Source organism: Chelon labrosus, assembly GCF_963514085.1.
Source record: "Chelon labrosus genome assembly, chromosome: 3".
Classification (NCBI taxonomy): Eukaryota; Metazoa; Chordata; class Actinopteri; order Mugiliformes; family Mugilidae; genus Chelon; species Chelon labrosus.
In genome coordinates, this window is record NC_140339.1 from 25,357,838 (window position 1) to 25,375,107 (window position 17,270).

The 17,270-nt window shown below is 40.7% G+C and overlaps 1 protein-coding gene across 1 annotated transcript; it reads right to left on the minus strand.

Moving 5' to 3' along the window:
- Nucleotides 1–1,406: 1,406 nt before the first annotated feature.
- On the minus strand, nucleotides 1,407–17,016 carry alx4a (ALX homeobox 4a; the record flags this gene model as incomplete). Its single annotated transcript, XM_084540819.1, is given in 4 exon segments — nucleotides 1,407–1,727; nucleotides 2,342–2,449; nucleotides 2,451–2,470; nucleotides 16,469–17,016. Coding segments are annotated over 4 exon segments (801 nt in total). The 5' UTR covers nucleotides 16,821–17,016.
- Nucleotides 17,017–17,270: the final 254 nt, after the last annotated feature.

A 17,270-nucleotide genomic window follows, 5' to 3' on the forward strand; every position in this document is an offset into this window, starting at 1 on the left:
TCCTTCAGCTGCAACTATTCCTTCTAAAATCCACTTGACCCTAAAGATATCTGCAATATATAATGAATAGGACTTTTTTTAAAATTTATTTTATATATTTTTTGTGGTGTTTAGGTTCCACGTCCACAATAGATCACTCTGCATATCCTTTGACAGAAACGATGAGAGAGAAAAAAATAAGAAAGAAACACAATAACACACTTGCCAGTGCTGCTTCGGGACCGTTTACTGGTCAGCTTTCACAGCCACGTTAAAGTCCAGAAAAGGCTGTTGAACACTGACATCCTTTCAGTGTTTAGAAGTGTCAACACTCTATGTGTAATCTCCACCAGCCTCCTCCGTTTCAAAGGAGACTGCTGCTGGTTTCTCTGTTATTCCTGGCGGTCTGACTGACTAGTAGGCACTTCTCTCTGCGTAACCTGTGGGACTAGAAACGCAAGGGCCACAGTCATGTCCACTCGGAGTCTGTCCTCTTGAAAACAGAGCGGCGTCTGTTTGGAAGCTGGCGCTCCCAGGCTCTTCAGCCCTGAGAGCAGCAGGCCTGCTGTGCCCCCTCTCCTACTCCCACACACCACTTCCTCCTCCATCTCCTCCTCTCCCTCGGCATCAGCAGGCTGATTCAGTGCGGCAGGTGGATCTCTCGCCCTGACCACACTTAAGCAAACCACTTTTCATCTGCTTGACTTTTAAATTATATAGGGTAGAACCACTTCCAACATTTGCAGCTACTGTTATACAAACCCAGAGTAAGTTATTTTAACATTTGTGTGTTGAGAAGCCTCTTTATGTGACGGATAGTTTTCCGAAGCCTAATCTTAGCACCAGAATGACTCAAGTTAAACATGTGCTAATACTGATAAAGATTGCCCTAAAATAATATGTACCTGGCATGTAAAAACTAAATCTGAATTTCAGTTTTTAAGGATCTTTGCTGAATTATTTATAAAATCCAAACCACCAAGAGAAAAAACATTAACACTTAAAATTTAAATAAGAATAAAACAGCACCAACCAAAGAGCTGCAGACATTGAAAGCGCTGTACAAACAGAATTTTCTGTATTTGAGCAAATAAGTGCATGAATTTGTTTGAAATAATTACTTTTCTTAGCGTCCTACACTGCATCTCCTGTTATACAGTACAGCATCACCCACCTCCCACCAGGCTTCCACTCAGCTCACCGTGAAGGCTTTCTCCCACCAGAGGCACTGAAAAACATGGCACCACTTATTTTGCCAATTTTTTTTTTTCTTTTTATCTTTACATAATCATTTAATTGCAGCAAGTTTTGAAGGTAGTCATTGTTGCCTTTAAAGTTTGGATTTTAGTGCCTCCTCACCCCATGCTGGGATTGCTTAGACATTTTTAGGGGTCAGCCAGTTCCCCCATCCAACATGTACTGACACATCATGTGGCCCAAGATATGGCTGCACTGTGCTCTTTGGCTTTCATGCGTAGAGCAGCGATACTGGAGGACTTGCGGTCAGGGTCCATGTTGAGATCGTACGTGTTGATGCCTGCAGCCATGCCGGGAGATCCCCCAAACAGGCTGCCCATGTGAGCCTGTCCCATGTGACCCCCGGAGCTCGGTACACCCAGGAAATCTGACATCCCGCTTGCTGAGTGGGGATGCGGTGTCATACAGGGAGTCACGGTGTCGCAGGGAACAACACAGCCGGGCACAGGAGACGCTGCACTGCCGCCACCGATCCAGGAAGGGTTCTGAATCTGAAATAGTGGACAAGGAATATGTTCTCTGCATTCAACTGGTGTGCTTGTTCAAGTCACCTCAGTCATGGGCATAATTGTCCCAAAGCTGCTTCTCTAACCCCTGTCCCACAGGCCCCCAATTTCTGTGAACACTGATTGACTGTCAAAAATTAAAAGGCTTTAACTAAAACTTGTGTATACACTCGATTATGGCAGGTGTTTTGTCAGAGACTGTTTCTCCTACCTTTACCCAAAACTAAAATGATCCCTGACCAGTCATCTTTACAGATTTGAACCCGATCCCAACCTAAATGTAACCCAAACAAGTGCTACACCTATCCACAACCTACACACTTAAAGTATAATGTAGTTTTCATTGTGCATTGTCACAGTTATAGTAACAGATTTGGTTTTAGTCTACATTAACAATTATGATTGGAGATAGCTGTAGAAAGCTAACAAAAGCTACAAAATGAACCCATTTTGATGTTTTTTTGTTTTTTACTACTGCTACCTGCATCAAGTTTTTTAAACAAAGCATGAAAGCTGTAGAAATGTCACCCCTGACCCCTACAAAACATTAGGGTTTAGCAGACAGTGGACCTATATGTGTAAAATACCTCCATCTGTACCTGTGCATAGTTCTCAGGACGAGTTAGAAGAGGAAGCTCGTAAGCTGTCGAGAAGTGAGTTCGGACCTGCTGCATCTGACCAAAGCGCTCCCTCTTTCTCCACTTTGCTCTCCGGTTCTGGAACCAAACCTGCAAGTAGAAATTGTCTGAGCGTCATAAAACTGGCAGCAACGTTTGCCATTTTATCTGAGTGGAACAAAGAATCTTTGTTTTCATCTTCGCCTTGATTGTTCAAGGTCTGCAGTCACAGTGAGGCTGATAGATCAACAGGATCTTTTCTCTCAAGTTAAAAGGAAATCCTTTTCCACAGATACAAACCTTCCAAATGGGAATAATAATCCCATGCATACCGAAAGGTATCACAAATAATATCAGTGCACTGGAACACAATTCAGAGGCAACTGAAGTTATTTCAACGTATGTAAGGATATTATACAGAAAACCATGAAAAGACAATAGCTTGTAAGCGAGGTGCCGCAGCCTTCACTTCAGTTAACGTTCCAAAAACTAAAATGTAAACACATCTCGTCCATCTCGCCTCTATTTGTTGTCTGGCGAGAACAGGGTGCTTTTTGTTTTCTGTGATCATCTCTGACGTTTACATCCGAACCCAGTGTTTGTTGAAAGCATTAGATTGTTTGAATTACAATCAGAGTTCGTGAAAGTAATCTAAATGAATTTGTCTGTTGCTGGCTTTGGATGTCACCCTCCTTGCTTGTCTCCTACGTCAAAATTTAAATATTTGCATTACAGCTCTTGACTCTCTAAGTGCAACTACCAGACTGAACTGACTCTAGCTCACATCTAGCAACAAAAAAGTTTCTTTCTGACTTGTTTCTGATATGATTTCTCCTGTTTTGTGTATCTGCTCTTTGCTCCAATATAAATCTAAGGAGGCAATCTAGGAAACTGGAAAGTGAGAAGGGATTATAACTGGGGTTTGTTTGCATTTTCCTTTTTAATTTCCTGAAGCCTAAAACTCCTGGCTTTGAGAGTGTGTCTCCTTCTACATTAAAGAAGCACACAGACCAGAGGACCTAATCCTTCTTTCCTTTATGTCTTCATACATCTTCCTCTCAGCACTTTGAGATCTTTGATGTAAAGTGCATTATAAATAAAATTTATTATTATTATTATTATTATGATTATTATTATGATTATTATTATTATATTATTATTACTATATCTTACCCAGAATCCAATACAAGATCACTGCTTCTCTGAAAAGACGGCTTTATGATTGTAATGATTGTGATTATTCCCAATTTACAGTGTTTTGCTAGTTACTCTCATCTGCCCAATCCTCGCCTTGTGCCAAGTCTGGTGGCTATTATACAGGGAGAACATATTTTTGTGTTGCGCACACTGCGTTGTGACAGTAATTGGTAAAGACCTTGACAGCTTAAGTAGCTGCTGGACTTTCAATGAGGCTTTATTTATGTTACAGCCCCAGAGAGAAAGAGCAGAGAAATACCAAACTGGCCCCAGCAGGAGAGCTGTATGGGTCTGAAAACACTTTGAAGTGAGAGACCAGCTCAGAGGATTGATAACCCACCTCTCCTGTCACTCATGTCAGCTTCCAAACCAAGTCAAAAGAAATCCAAGGCTGAGCCTGGCTTCAGTTTTCCAACACCCACAAAGGACTAATAATATCGCTGAAACACCTCGGACCAGTGTTGTTGTTCATTAAATGTAAGTTTGTTCTCTTTTACAAAATCCTCCACCACATGATTTCTTATTTCCTATATCAATTAAAGGTAAGTTGAGGACACTACTGTACTGATACAAAAAGTAACATATCTTTTAAGTCTGCCTTTTAGCTTTTGCTAATTGGGACCCAGACTGGGCAATTACAATTTTTTCTATACTGCTGTGCAACTGTTTTAAATATACTCCATGCTCAACCTGTGTTTAACAGTTTCAGTATCATGCAATCCATCTCCATTCCTACCAATAGGTCTAACAAGGCGTTGGTTAATCTGGCTATTTCCTGATTAACTGTCTACAAATCCGAAAGTCTGTCACAATTTATGTTATATCTTCATAATTGTGAATTTTATGTGATACCAAACAGAAAAGATTTCTGTTTGGTATCACATAAGACATATAAAGCCTAGTTCCCATAATTACAAAGCTGAAAGCAGTGGCCATTTAAAGTTTTTGCTTGTAAAAGCTTATTCTCAAAATAGCTGAGTTTTATTGTCTTGACCAGGAACTCACCCTTAGATCTGACAAATGGTTTTGCACGTTTGACTTACAATATGAGTATATTACAACATAATTTCAATTGCTCACTTACAGAATCCATTCCAGCAGGCTAGTACTGAGCCTTTGCAGTTTAGTTTATCAAATCTTCATCTTTCATTCACTGCTTGGATCTATAAACTGTAGGGACACCTGGTAGACTCCACATCAGAGGCCACCTCGGCTCTCTGGACAAACAGAACAGCAAATCTGAGAGATGTGATGCTATTGAGACCCTTGACCCTTGACCTCTGACCTTCCCGTGTAGTGTATATGACTCAGATCCGAACATACTCTCTGCCTTTGAAACCGTGAGACTGAAAAAGCAAACAACTCCCAGCCCTAAAGTTGTTTAACTGAATGTCCCGTGTTTTTGTGTGAGAACCATCAGGCAGGTTTAATATTACCCTTCACAGAATTTTGTTTTGTTACTAAATGGAACTGCATTAAAAGTTAAACTTTTCACTGTACTACAGCTTTGTTCCCTAAACTTTTTTTTTCATTCCAGATGCCGAATTGATGAGCTGTGAGTTCTTTTGCGTGTGAATGACCCAAACAGAGCACAGAGCCCTGTTCTTTGACTGACAAGGCATCTCGTGTCTTTTATCTTTTAAACTTGAGTGTTTAAGAGGGCCGCAGGGAGAGGCGAGGGCTGTAAAGCCGCATCCATCTGAAGCCGGCAGGTCTGTGATAGCACGAGCAGCAGAGCGGGGCAGCATACCTTCACAGGGTTGAGTTATAACCTTGTGGCTGCTCAGACTTCCTGTGTTTCACAGTGGAGCTTTACCGATTTCTGCTCCAGCTGATCAAGATGGGTTTGGATCTCATCCCCTGTATGCGACTGGCACGCATCAAAAAAGTAGCCAGAGTATTAAATCTGTGCAAAGTTTTGTCAAAAAAACTGCCTCAAAATAGATATGACTTGAAATATCGACTGCCGACGTACTCAAAGCCCATGGGAAGGATTTCACACCTACTCTGGAGACCACAGCAGGGACACATTCTTGTCTGAACAGGATGTTAATGAAAGAAAAACACAGAAAATCCAGGGGCTTTGGCAGTCATATACAGACACCACACACAGACTTGATAGAGAAAGGGCCCGAGTCTTTCTCTTTCTCTGTCCACTAATGTTGGAATGCATTACAACAGTCACGACCGGTTTGTGTGCTGATGGGTCAGAAGGTCATAGAGATGCTGTATACGTCAGGCCGGGCTACTAGAGGCAGAAATGCATTCACAAATGAATGAAACTAAACCGAAGAAATAAACCACTGACACGATCGCACGGGTCTCCTCATATGTGGATGAAAGTCTGCTCTCCTAAAACTGCACATATGAGGCCCAGACAGCTCAAACCTCAGCCCCCTGGGCCCCTTGGCCTCTGTTAGCTCCCACTCCCCCACTCTCTCCCCCAACTCCCACATTACTAGATAAATCTCTCATGTTGTTCTGAGAGTGACGTTATCTCTGCAGAGCTGCAGATGCTGAAGGATCCATGAGGTTGTGTTGTTTAAACACTGTGCTGTAAGGCTCTTTTCTTTTCTTATTGATAGGACAGGCATGTAGTTACACAGGGGCCGTTGCCAGCATCACTGCTGCAAATAAAACCTTTTTTCAATGAACCTGAAGTTAATAGAAAACGTTGGTTTGTGTTACTATGTTTTAGTTGTACAAATTCCATTCAGCTGCATGTGACACTTGCCAACACACAGTTGCTGAGTGTGCCACATTACCTGAACACGGGCTTCAGTCAGGTCAGTCCTGAGTGCGAGCTGCTCCCGAGCATAAACATCAGGATAGTGCGTCTTCTGGAAAACCTTCTCCAGTTCTTCCAGTTGGTAGCTCGTGAAGGTTGTGCGGTTGCGTCTCTTCTTGCCTTTGTTGCTTTCGCCGCCATCAGCCTTGTCCAGCGGGGTCGATAAGTCAGTGCCCGGCGGCCTATCAGAGGGCGCCTTGACACCTTGATCCTTCACAGACAGGAATCTGGTGTCCATTCCAGGTGGGTCGGAGTCCGGGGCCAAATCAGAGTCTGTCAGACCTGAACTGTCTTTACCTGCAGAGATAGAGCGGATGGAAAAGAAAAAAGATCTTTGTGAATCTAATTGAAGACAAAAGCAAGGAAAGTCATTACATGATCTTGGGAAACATTTGTCACTTCCAGTGGATAGGATATAAAAGCATAAAAAGATGAATGTGTATTTAACGCATTTGCCCTGCTGCTGTTCTTCAGGATTTAAGGCTGCCATTTCACTGATTTAAGTCATGTGGAGATTCTTAAATCAGTGAATAAAACAATAAAGGGAAAGCTGTTCACATTCAAGCTTCAAAGGTCTCTCTATTTTCCCTATTTTGGCACCTTATTCAAAGATTTTAAACTTTTTTGCAGCTCTTAATTTGAAAAGCTTTTGGTAGTTAGAGTTTTAGGACTCACAAAACGCTGCCATACACCACTGTGGTTTATTTCAACAGTGATAAGAGCCGGAGGCAAACACTGTTCATTTTGTCAGTACCATCCAAACGCAAACAAATTTAAAAAATAGCCTTTGAGCATCTATTGTGCTCCACTTCAATATCCATGGCACTTGCTTCTGGCAGTGCTTTGATAACTGATGATTTATTTGTAGGATCAATGATCAACAAATGAATCTCTCACTCTGTGAGGAAATTCTGTGACAATTGTGAAATGTGTCGGTGCGCAGTGCTGTGCATGTGTGTCAGTGTGTTTGTCTTTCTAAGTAATAGATGGTCTGGATCGCCAGCTGCTTACGGGATCCAGTTGTAGTTCGTAGATCATTCTGTGATGTTCTGGAGAGCAGACACTCTGCCATAATTTGAGACTGACAGAAAGTTGCAGATTTTTTATGGCCTACCCACACACACCACTCTCTGTGTCTTCCACTCAGATGCTGTTTATCAGTCTCGCATGTGGTAAAAATCTATTACAAGGCTACAAAGTCACCTGGCAGAAACACTGTCAACATTAAAACGCTGTGAAGTAGTTTCTAGTCAAGCAAAAAGAGATATAGATCTCGCTTTCTCTCTCTGTCTCACACACTTGCTTTCTTTGTGGCTGTAGTTTAAAACCTCAGGCGGTTCTCTGATCATACATTTTTACAGCCACTGCCTCTGCCAATGTCTGAGCTGGTAGCTCCTTTGCCTCTGCTGCTGCCCCGCGCAGAACTAAGCAGTCTGTAAACACATCGTTTCAGTAGTACACGTTCCTACCATGAGGCTGCAATGGCTGAAAGTGTGTGTGGGACACACGCGGCCTCTCTCGGGTTTAATCTAGTGGGGTCTCACTTGAAGTTATTTTCAGGACATCTCAGCTCATCCGCTCACCCAACAATTTGTCAGGTTAGAGCTGGTAGGTGTGTGTGTTCTCAGAACTCAGAAGATGTCTCACAAACATTCGGTCACCCTCGATTCACAGCCATGTTGGGTAATGTACTGCAAGGTGAGGTGAAGTGATAGCTTGTCCCGCACTGACTCCCCCTCCATAGCAGAAAGTGTATCTTTCAAGTTCATGCTTTTTGACAACAAGAGTTACTACTAATATTTCTGTACATATTTTCTATAATTTGAAAATATATTCGATTTGTCTGTCTGTGGCTACATTTCTCTGTCTTTATGTGACACTTGAACCTCTTCTGTTTTGCATGCAGATCACAGTCTTGTATGTGATTACAGAGAGACCCAAAACTGCTGTGTTGATGTTATTTCGCTCCGTTCATACGTCAGTAACGTCAAACGGCAGGTTTGTTTTGTACCAACACTTAAATATTTTGTGCAGAAAGTATTCCCTGTGTGTGTTTAAATTAATTGCTGAAATTGAATCTTTCTTCATTATGAAACATAAAACCTCCACAGATGGAAACCGATTCCTTAAAGACGTTCTGACAACAGGCCGTTTAATACTTAACTCTATGGCTGAGTATAAATGCATTTTATGTTATGAAATTACTGAGGCCTCAATATTAGTAAGAGGTAATTGCTGTGTTTTTAATGTTTAATGTTAACTGTTGAATGTTGGCCAATACAATACATGTCAGTACCAATACCAAAATAATACCTTATAATGCTTACTTCATTTAGATAAATATAAATATTTAAAACAAGAACCTTTAAAAAATATTAAGAAGTAAATACCGAAGTAGAATAAAAATCAGCTCCTTTGAATACTTGACTGTTTTTGATACTCAGTATTACAACGGTCAGTACTAAAATAGAATTGGGGTTTGCTGCCCAGGTCTGGTAGTGGCACTCAGCCTGTTTTTATTCACTCCAACTAAAGCCGCGCTCTCGACGGCTGTGCATGCAGGAGCCCATTGGCAACAAAAGTTGTTGTATTTGTTTTATTTCATTTTATTCTGCAATGCAAGAGAGTCTGAATCCTGCAGCATGTCACTGCAGAAACATGCATAAGACCTAATGCATTTCAACCCAACATGGTTCAAGGAGGCTCACGTTCCTCTGATGTTTGCCTGACAAAGCTGGCCGTGGACTTGGGCTAAAGAGCTGTGTTTTGGTTGAGACTGCTTGCTGCATGTCTAATGCCTCGCTGTCCATGACTAACACATCCTGTTGAGCTTGAAGGGAGCAAATGTGTTTTATCCAGGCTTAAATACTATACAGTTATTAAATCATATTTCCCTGGCTGACATCCCCAACGCAAGTGCTGTTCAAAACCATGAGGCCTCGCTCTGATCAAAGGCAGTTGTTTATGTTGCATCACTGCTATTTTTTGGCAAGGGTGGAATATTGTGACAGTCCCCCGCATGCTATCCATGCGACGTGTGGTAGTCGTGAGGTTCTTCAACTTGGCAAAATATGAACAGCAGAGGGCCCTCCTGTGGGGAACGCCATATGTATAAAGAACATAAGAAAGCCTTACAGAAAACTATGTCTGTCAGGATCTTTGGATGGAGGCGGGAAAGACGACTATAAAAAACATATGCTACATTAAAACCTCACAATAGTCATGTGCACAAATGACTTATTTCGCTCACACCTGTACCCGACGAAAATCCAACAAACTCACTCACCAAATTTCTTTTCTTTCTTGTTTTTTCCAGATGAAAAAATGTTTCTAGTTGCAACCACAGAATGTTCTATTTTCTCTGCAGTGGATCAAACAGTCAGCATCTGTTCCAGTTACTATGAACAGTGAAGAGAGACGTGCCTGCAGCTCCGTGTGGTGAGCCCAGAGACAGGTCTGTAGAAATTAAATGCACAAAAAGTGCATCAAAACTGAGCGGTAATTTCCACATGAATATTCCTACCTGACTACACAATCACAGCCGTTTACATATACCTAAATATACGTCTCAATTTTTGCATGCAGCATATCCAACAGTTTAATATTTATTTCTAATACGTTCATGTCGTCAAAAGTTGTTATTTCACTGTGCCCTACACACTGTATTGTGACGTCTGTCGGTGCCAAGATGGCGTTCTTGTGGGCCAGACACTCAGCGCAGACAGCTAATAATTCACAGTTGAAAACGAGGGGGCAACATCAAAGTGTAATTTAAATGGCTGTAAAGCGACAGGGCACCTTCCCTGCCTCTTTATTGACTGGGATGACTGGGGTCAGCTCACTGTGTTAAGAGGAAACACTATAAATTACACACCACACGGCGACTGAGAAAGATTAACAACATGTTGCTCAAACTGAAAAAGAAATATCTCAAACAGGGAAAACTGTGAAGAAGGAAAGAGGTGAACAGCTGGAAAAAAAAAATGGGGATGACGGAAAAGAAAGGCGTGCATCAAATATATTTTTAGGATTTTTTGTTTTGTTTTGGCTCAGCTGTAAAAGATGCAACTTCTTTATTTCTACAGAGGACAATTATAGCAGAAAAAAATATTCTTATTCTTATTACCACATGTGTGCATAATATATCACAGACATGGAAAATGTTGATATGCGTACGTTTTGCTTAGAATTTCCATTACCATAATTATGCTTCTTTTACATAAACAAAAATAATTGGGGGTCTTTTTTTTACCTCTTGGCAGCAGCAAAAACTATTTGTAGGCGCAACATTGATTTATGTTGTTTATTTATGTCACTAAATATTAAGTAGGAGAACCTTTTAGGCTGCCTATTTACACACCCAGTGGTTTTAAGCACACTATCATTCGTTTGAGTATCTTTTGACTTGACCAATGTAAGTTCCAAATTTCCCTTTTTGCTCTGGTTTTGGTCTCTACCCGAGGATCATTATGTTTTCCAGCTGATTGCTGACTTTGTCTGACTGTTGTTTTTGTTTGCTGTCACTGCTATATGAACAGTGAGAGTGAACCAACATTAACATTAATCTGGTTCTCCGTATGTTCAGCACCTTGGGCGACCCCTTTCATGTTGTTTTCAAATTGTCAGGATATGTCGTTAATGTTAAAATATTGAGTACAGCAACTTAAAGTAAAAGAGGTCAACATTTCTTCCACTGCTGTAGTTGCAAACAAGGTTTCTCTGACCCTCTGTTCTTGATATCTGACCTTGTCTCTTTTGGAAGTACAAATAACACGACTATGAATAGCTTGGCGCTGTACTTGCTTGGTGTAATGTCAGTTGGAGTCAGTCATCGCTCTAGGACAACACACAAACGTAACGTACGCATGTTTCCCTTAGACGCAGTGCACTATAATTCCATTTCTCCGTTGGAAGCAATGGAGGTGTCTCACACATAGAAAGACAGGAATCATTAGCACATTATTTGTTTTTGTGGCCATACGACTGGTAGCCATTGACCTTAGGATTCAACACTGCTGAATGATCAGAGCCACGATCCATCTCTGCAGGCTTGGCAAATTTCAGACTATAACAAAAAACGACATACAGCCAACAACTGATAAATCACCCCTCACTCACTCTTTGTCTTTCTCACACTCCCCCCCTTGGTGTGTGTCTCTCCTTTCCACCAGCTCTTTTCCAAATGTTTCTCCCTGACTACTTTAGAGCAAAACAGAGTCTCCTCCATCTTGTGTTTTTGTTGTCTGATCGAAGCAGAGCATTCCGCCCGAATGGGAAAAACTTGCATGCACGCAAAATGGAAAATACTTTTCTAGAAAACTCAGTTCAGAAAATGCGACACAGTTTCTCCCTACTGAGGATACAGGAAGTGAAAATCCACATCTTCAAACAACAATTTGAGAGCACAAATTGCAACCAGTTTCTATCTGACAACTTCCAAAAGACATCAATCCTAACGACTTGTCCTGCAGCAATCCCGCAAGTTTTGAAATCGCAACCCACATTGTCAGCTTCACAGAATAAAATCCAACGGCAGATATACATCTGTTCAGACACCAGTGAAATCTACAAGTAAATTATCACTGTCTTAAGGACTCGCCCATGAAAGAGAAATAAGGCAGTGTGACAGACCGACAAGAGCAAGCACTGGCAAAACATAAAGTATGAAAATAAAAATCTGTGCACATTAAAAATGTCTTCTTTCAGTACATCATTAGTTTTAAAGAATTAAAAAAAAAATAATTAAATAACAGCTAGAAAGTCAATTACACTGCATATCCTTTTTTTGCAACACTGGTGAAACTATATGACTGTGCATAAGTAACACCTTAAAACATATCTTAAAAAGCTTTGAAAATATAGTATATAGTTATTTAGATCATTAGTTAAATAAAACTGATCGGGTGTAAGAAAAATGGTTTACATCTACAGTTGGTAGAAATAAGCTTTTGGCTCTGCCGTTCTGGTTCTGTGTTGACTGTTCAGTTTACATGAGGCAGTGACAAAAAGACCAACGCAAGTCCTGGACTCCATGAGCCTTTTTACTCTTCTGCTCTTACTCGGCCGTGCAAACTGAGCCTAATGTAAATTACCCTGCCAAACTTTAAGCTAAATGGTAAAATGATCCTGAGTCCTTGTCACCTCCACTCATGTCACTGACTTGCTGAAGTGTGCCTCAGTTGTCTGGGCTGCATGGCTGGTTCCCATTACGCCCCGCTCGAACCAATCACCACACATGGCCATTACGAGAGGCTACAGTGGTTATGTTGGATTAAAAATGGTGAAATTGCAAAAGAAAAAAAGCTGTAGATGGGTAAGTGACAAAATCACTCAAGGCAGTGTAATCACGCCGGGATGTTAGCTCAGGTCGTTTGTTTAACTTCCTCTGTAGGGTATTAAATATTCACACTTACAGGGAAGAACTGTATTGAATTCTCACATTATCCCAAAAAATCTATTACAGATTAAACAGGAATAAACAGCATCTTTTAATGTCTTCAAATTGTACCATGAGTGTGTCAGGAGATGTGATAATAGCCAACCCATTACCCTGAGGCCTATAGCTTGACACCATCAATGCAACAAAGTAACATACTTCCTTTTAACGGTGCACTTAAATGTCCACTGTGTAAAAGTCCAATTCCAAATGTTGCAAAAAGGTGCGTCTTGACCACCAGAGAGTTTCAAATGGGGGTTTCGAATGGATTTTCTCGGTTGCGTGCACGAAAGGAAAACTCGCCCTCCTCTCCAAACAGATGAGGGCAGGGAAGCCGAGCTAAAGGTCAGCACACAGACGCTGAGAGGAGACGCGGACACATCAAAAGACGAAGTGTGTCGTCTCTGGAGGATCGCAAAGATTGAATCATCCTCGAATAAGGCCCTGTTTCTTCCTGCGTGAAGTTTTGACTTTGAGATGGTAAATGAATCACGTCACTTTTATATTTTAACCTAAGGCCTTCCCTTTTGTGGGCTGTTTCCACTTTGTGAGGCTTTTCTTTGTTTAGATTTCAAAGATACATTTTACTTGATTTCCATAGTTAACCCTTTTTTGCATGCATTATAATGCTACAATTTGACCCTTTCCATACTATGGAAAATAGCTGATTAACTAAAATCTAATCTTTAATACTTGATACAGTTTTCTAATAATATTTATGTAATTTTTGCTTGGGTCAACATTTGAATGTGGGATTTTTATTCTTATTGAAGTGGTTTTCCAATCTACATTTACTACTGTTTATTTTTTGTTTCGTTGTTTTACTCTTGGGGATGATCAGCCTGTAATCTTTTTCTCTCATCCATTTTCTTCCAGTTCCACTCAGATGCTGTCAGCTCTAAACCTGAGCTCAGAGCTGTTCATGCTCCAAGAGCTGCCTTGTTGGTTTCGTGTAACGACATGATTGGCAGCATGTTGAGTATAAACATCATAACTGTGTTCTTAGTAACTCTAATGTATGTAAACGTTCATTAGACAGTCATGCTGTTTTCCATCTGTCAAAAAATGTCTCAGTCATAGCTCGCAGCTTTCACTCCAGGCAGCTCTGAGACCAGTCATCACATCACCTTTGACTGATCGGATCAAGCCGCAAATTATAACAACACAGCAAATCTCTGACAATTTGGAACTACACCTCATGGTTTGTACAATGCAGGTTTAATAAAAGAAATGAACCAGGAAGTTAAAATGCTTCTGAATTTTCCCGTAAAAAACAGCAGCAATTATTTGTCTTTTTTTTTTCTCTCACAGAAGGCAAATTCAGAATATTTTATTGCTGCATTCAGTTTATGTCCGTCAGTGGTGTAGCAGTAGAAGTCAGAATAAACTTTCTGTCAGCGAAAATAAGAAGGAAAACAGGCCCCAGTGTCAAAGAACGGTATCCAAGATTTTCAAGGTGTTTAAAATGTGTAACAGTTTTATTTGTGCATCTGTAAAATAATTCTCTTCCATTCTGAAGAGTTAAAGGATGTTTGTGTCTGGGAGTTAAGTCGCCATGAGCAGAAAAATAAAAGCACTTGACATCTGAGTTGTCACAGATCTTCTTCCTTTTTTTTCTTGCCTTCTTCAGTCTCAGTTCAATCATCATATATTTTAACCAGAGAACTTAATGAACTTATAGTTAACTCAAAAACTGAATTAAGAACAAAACTAGGATTTTTTTTTTCTCAACCAAAGTAGAACTGAAGTAGATCTGCAGTAGATCACCAGTTTCTCTTTTCAGACTGACAAATAAATAAATACATAAATAAATTGAGCCCTAGTGTTGTAGAGGAATTGGGACATTTAGATTTTTAAAAGAGCTTTTGGTTTCTTTCTTTCTTTCTTTCTTTCTTTCTTTCTCCTCATGGTCCCGACTAAAAAGGTGAGTTCATACTCAGGGTCTAATAACTGCGGCTTATTTACAACCTAATATAAATTTTTTTATTCCATCTCAAGTTTACCGCGGATCTGTGTCAATGTTAATGGGTAATAAAAACTTAACAACCATTTTTAAATAACCGGTATGAACTTCTGAAAAGATTGATCTCCGTTCTTGACATTATGGAGCTGTAAAGTGGTTTTTAGAAGGCCAGCATCCGGAAACTGTCAAAAAAAAAAATAAATGTACTTCCACTAAAAGAAGATTGATTGATTCATTTAATAAAAAGGTTGCGAGGGTTTCATGCGTAAAAGAAGACGTCCTTCCATCTAAAGTCTAATGTTGTTACTCAAATCATTTATTTAAACGTGTTATTTTGTAAATAACAAATTATGTGAATTCACTATTTTTGTAGGTCATATGGTCACAAAATGTATTGTTCGTTTTATCTAATTGTAAAATTAGACTTTAAACGGATATGTTAGGTCTGCTTACTGGATGTGTTTAAAACACATGAGCTGTGATTTAAATTAAGAAAGCAAAGGTCAAGTTGTCCACATAACCTCAAAAGTAAAACTGATTTTATTTAATTTATTTTATTGATTTTGTTTTCAGCTAAATGTTGTGATTAAGACTTAATGTCAGATCAGTAAAAATGATGACATATATGATGTCCATCCTCCGATTTCTGAGTCTTTTAGTCTTTTTAGCATTGATATATTTAGTATGTTCCGAGTGTATTCTCCTTTATGATCAATCAGAGAAGCAGTTACGGTCAATTTGCCAAAAGCGTGTTACTCCTCTGTTTGGACAGCAGTTCTCGATAAATCTAGCCCCCTTGAGTATTTTAATTCGGAGGAAATTGAGTTTTGACGTGAATAAAAAAAACAAGAATTAATGCTGCTTCAAAGTGGCCGCCTGCCCAACGAGGGTCAAAGTTTTATTCGCACCCGCGTTCATTGACCCATCACAGCAGCGCCTCTGCGCAATTAAATCTAATTGGAGCCAATCAGACGGCGCAGCGAAATGAAAATATTATCAGTTTGGGGCTCACTATTTGTGCCATCTGAAAACTTGCTAATTCAATTGTGCGACTCAACTCCAATATTAAGGATTGTAATGCAGATTATCGCATTAAACGGGCCCTAATTTAATTTTGATGGCCAAAGAGACAATTTGATAGTCGGGAAGATTACGCCTCTTCTTAACTGTGTTACGCACATAACTGCTGGGCCGCGTCTTTGCGAGTTGTGATGTCCTGCGCTGGTGCTGCAGTGGGGAAAAAGTTTGCTGGTGACCCCGAGACAGATTCACGTAGGGATGACAGAAAGTAGAATTAGATTATTATTATTAGTAGTATTATTATTATTATTTTATAAGCGATATATCAACCAGTTCATCAAGAAGCATCGTATAACTGATGTCTGTCAGTTCAGATCCAGGTTTTGCAACAGTGCCATGTGCTATCTAAACTTTTTATACCTGCTTGTGGTGACAAGTGCATCATTGGGCAGTGACTGACAGGTTCAAACCTGTGCAATAAAATGGCGAATCACATATGGAATGATATAAGTAATGTTTCCCAGACGCACTCAGAAAGAGAGAAAACATCCTGAATGGCTGGAGTGACTTTTGTTGCATGACCTACTTCTTAACTTCCACTGTGTTCTGCTGTTTCGAACCCGATTCCTCTCATCAGTGAAGAAAACACTCGTCAAATTTAACCCTCGTCGTTTTGCCTCATCCCAGTTTTTTTTTTGCACTCACCATAGCACGAGATGAGCGCTCCGTTGTGTCCCCTCTCCTGGTGTAGTTTGTCCTCCTCGGGGGGTGTTTTGCATGAAGACCTCTGCATGAAGAGGTGGTATTTGCTGAAAGTGCCTTGCCCAGCTGTGGCGGCATCCAATGACTGGCACTCCTGCTGGAAGGGGCTCCGGGACTTTTCTCCGTAAGCCTGACCTTTGTTGGGCAGGAAGGCGGTGGGGCTGTATTTGGTGTCAGAAGCTGGGAATGTCCTAAAGTGGTCCGTCTGGTGATCCCTACCTTGCGCAGCAGAGGTGCTATAATATGAATCCATGGATGTCATATCGCTGTATGAAACACAGGTCTCGGCGTTCATGCCTAAAAAAAGAGTCAAGGGGAGAACAAGACCAAACTTTTTTTCCCCCTCTCTCTCTCTCTCTCCCTCCCTCTCTCTCTCTCTCGCTCACTCTCCCTCCTTATCACTCTCTTGGAAAGGGAAGCGCAGAAACCCCTTCCTCTCTCTCTACCTCATTCAAATGAGAATGCACACACACCCACACACACACGCATGCATGCAGAGACTGCAGCCCACACCAGACCGCAGCTGGGTTTGGTTATAAAACGATTCAGATCTTTTCCAGGAACCACTGTCGTTGACCAAACACTCCAAAACTCCCCCTCAGGTTTGAGGAGAGTTACACAAGCCCGTCTTTCCTTAGAGAATGGGACCAAGATCTCCTGCCTTAAAGACCTCTCCCAAGTGATTACGCCGATGACATGAGCGAGTAAGGTCGTTTATTTGAAAAAAAAAAAAAAAAAAAAAGTT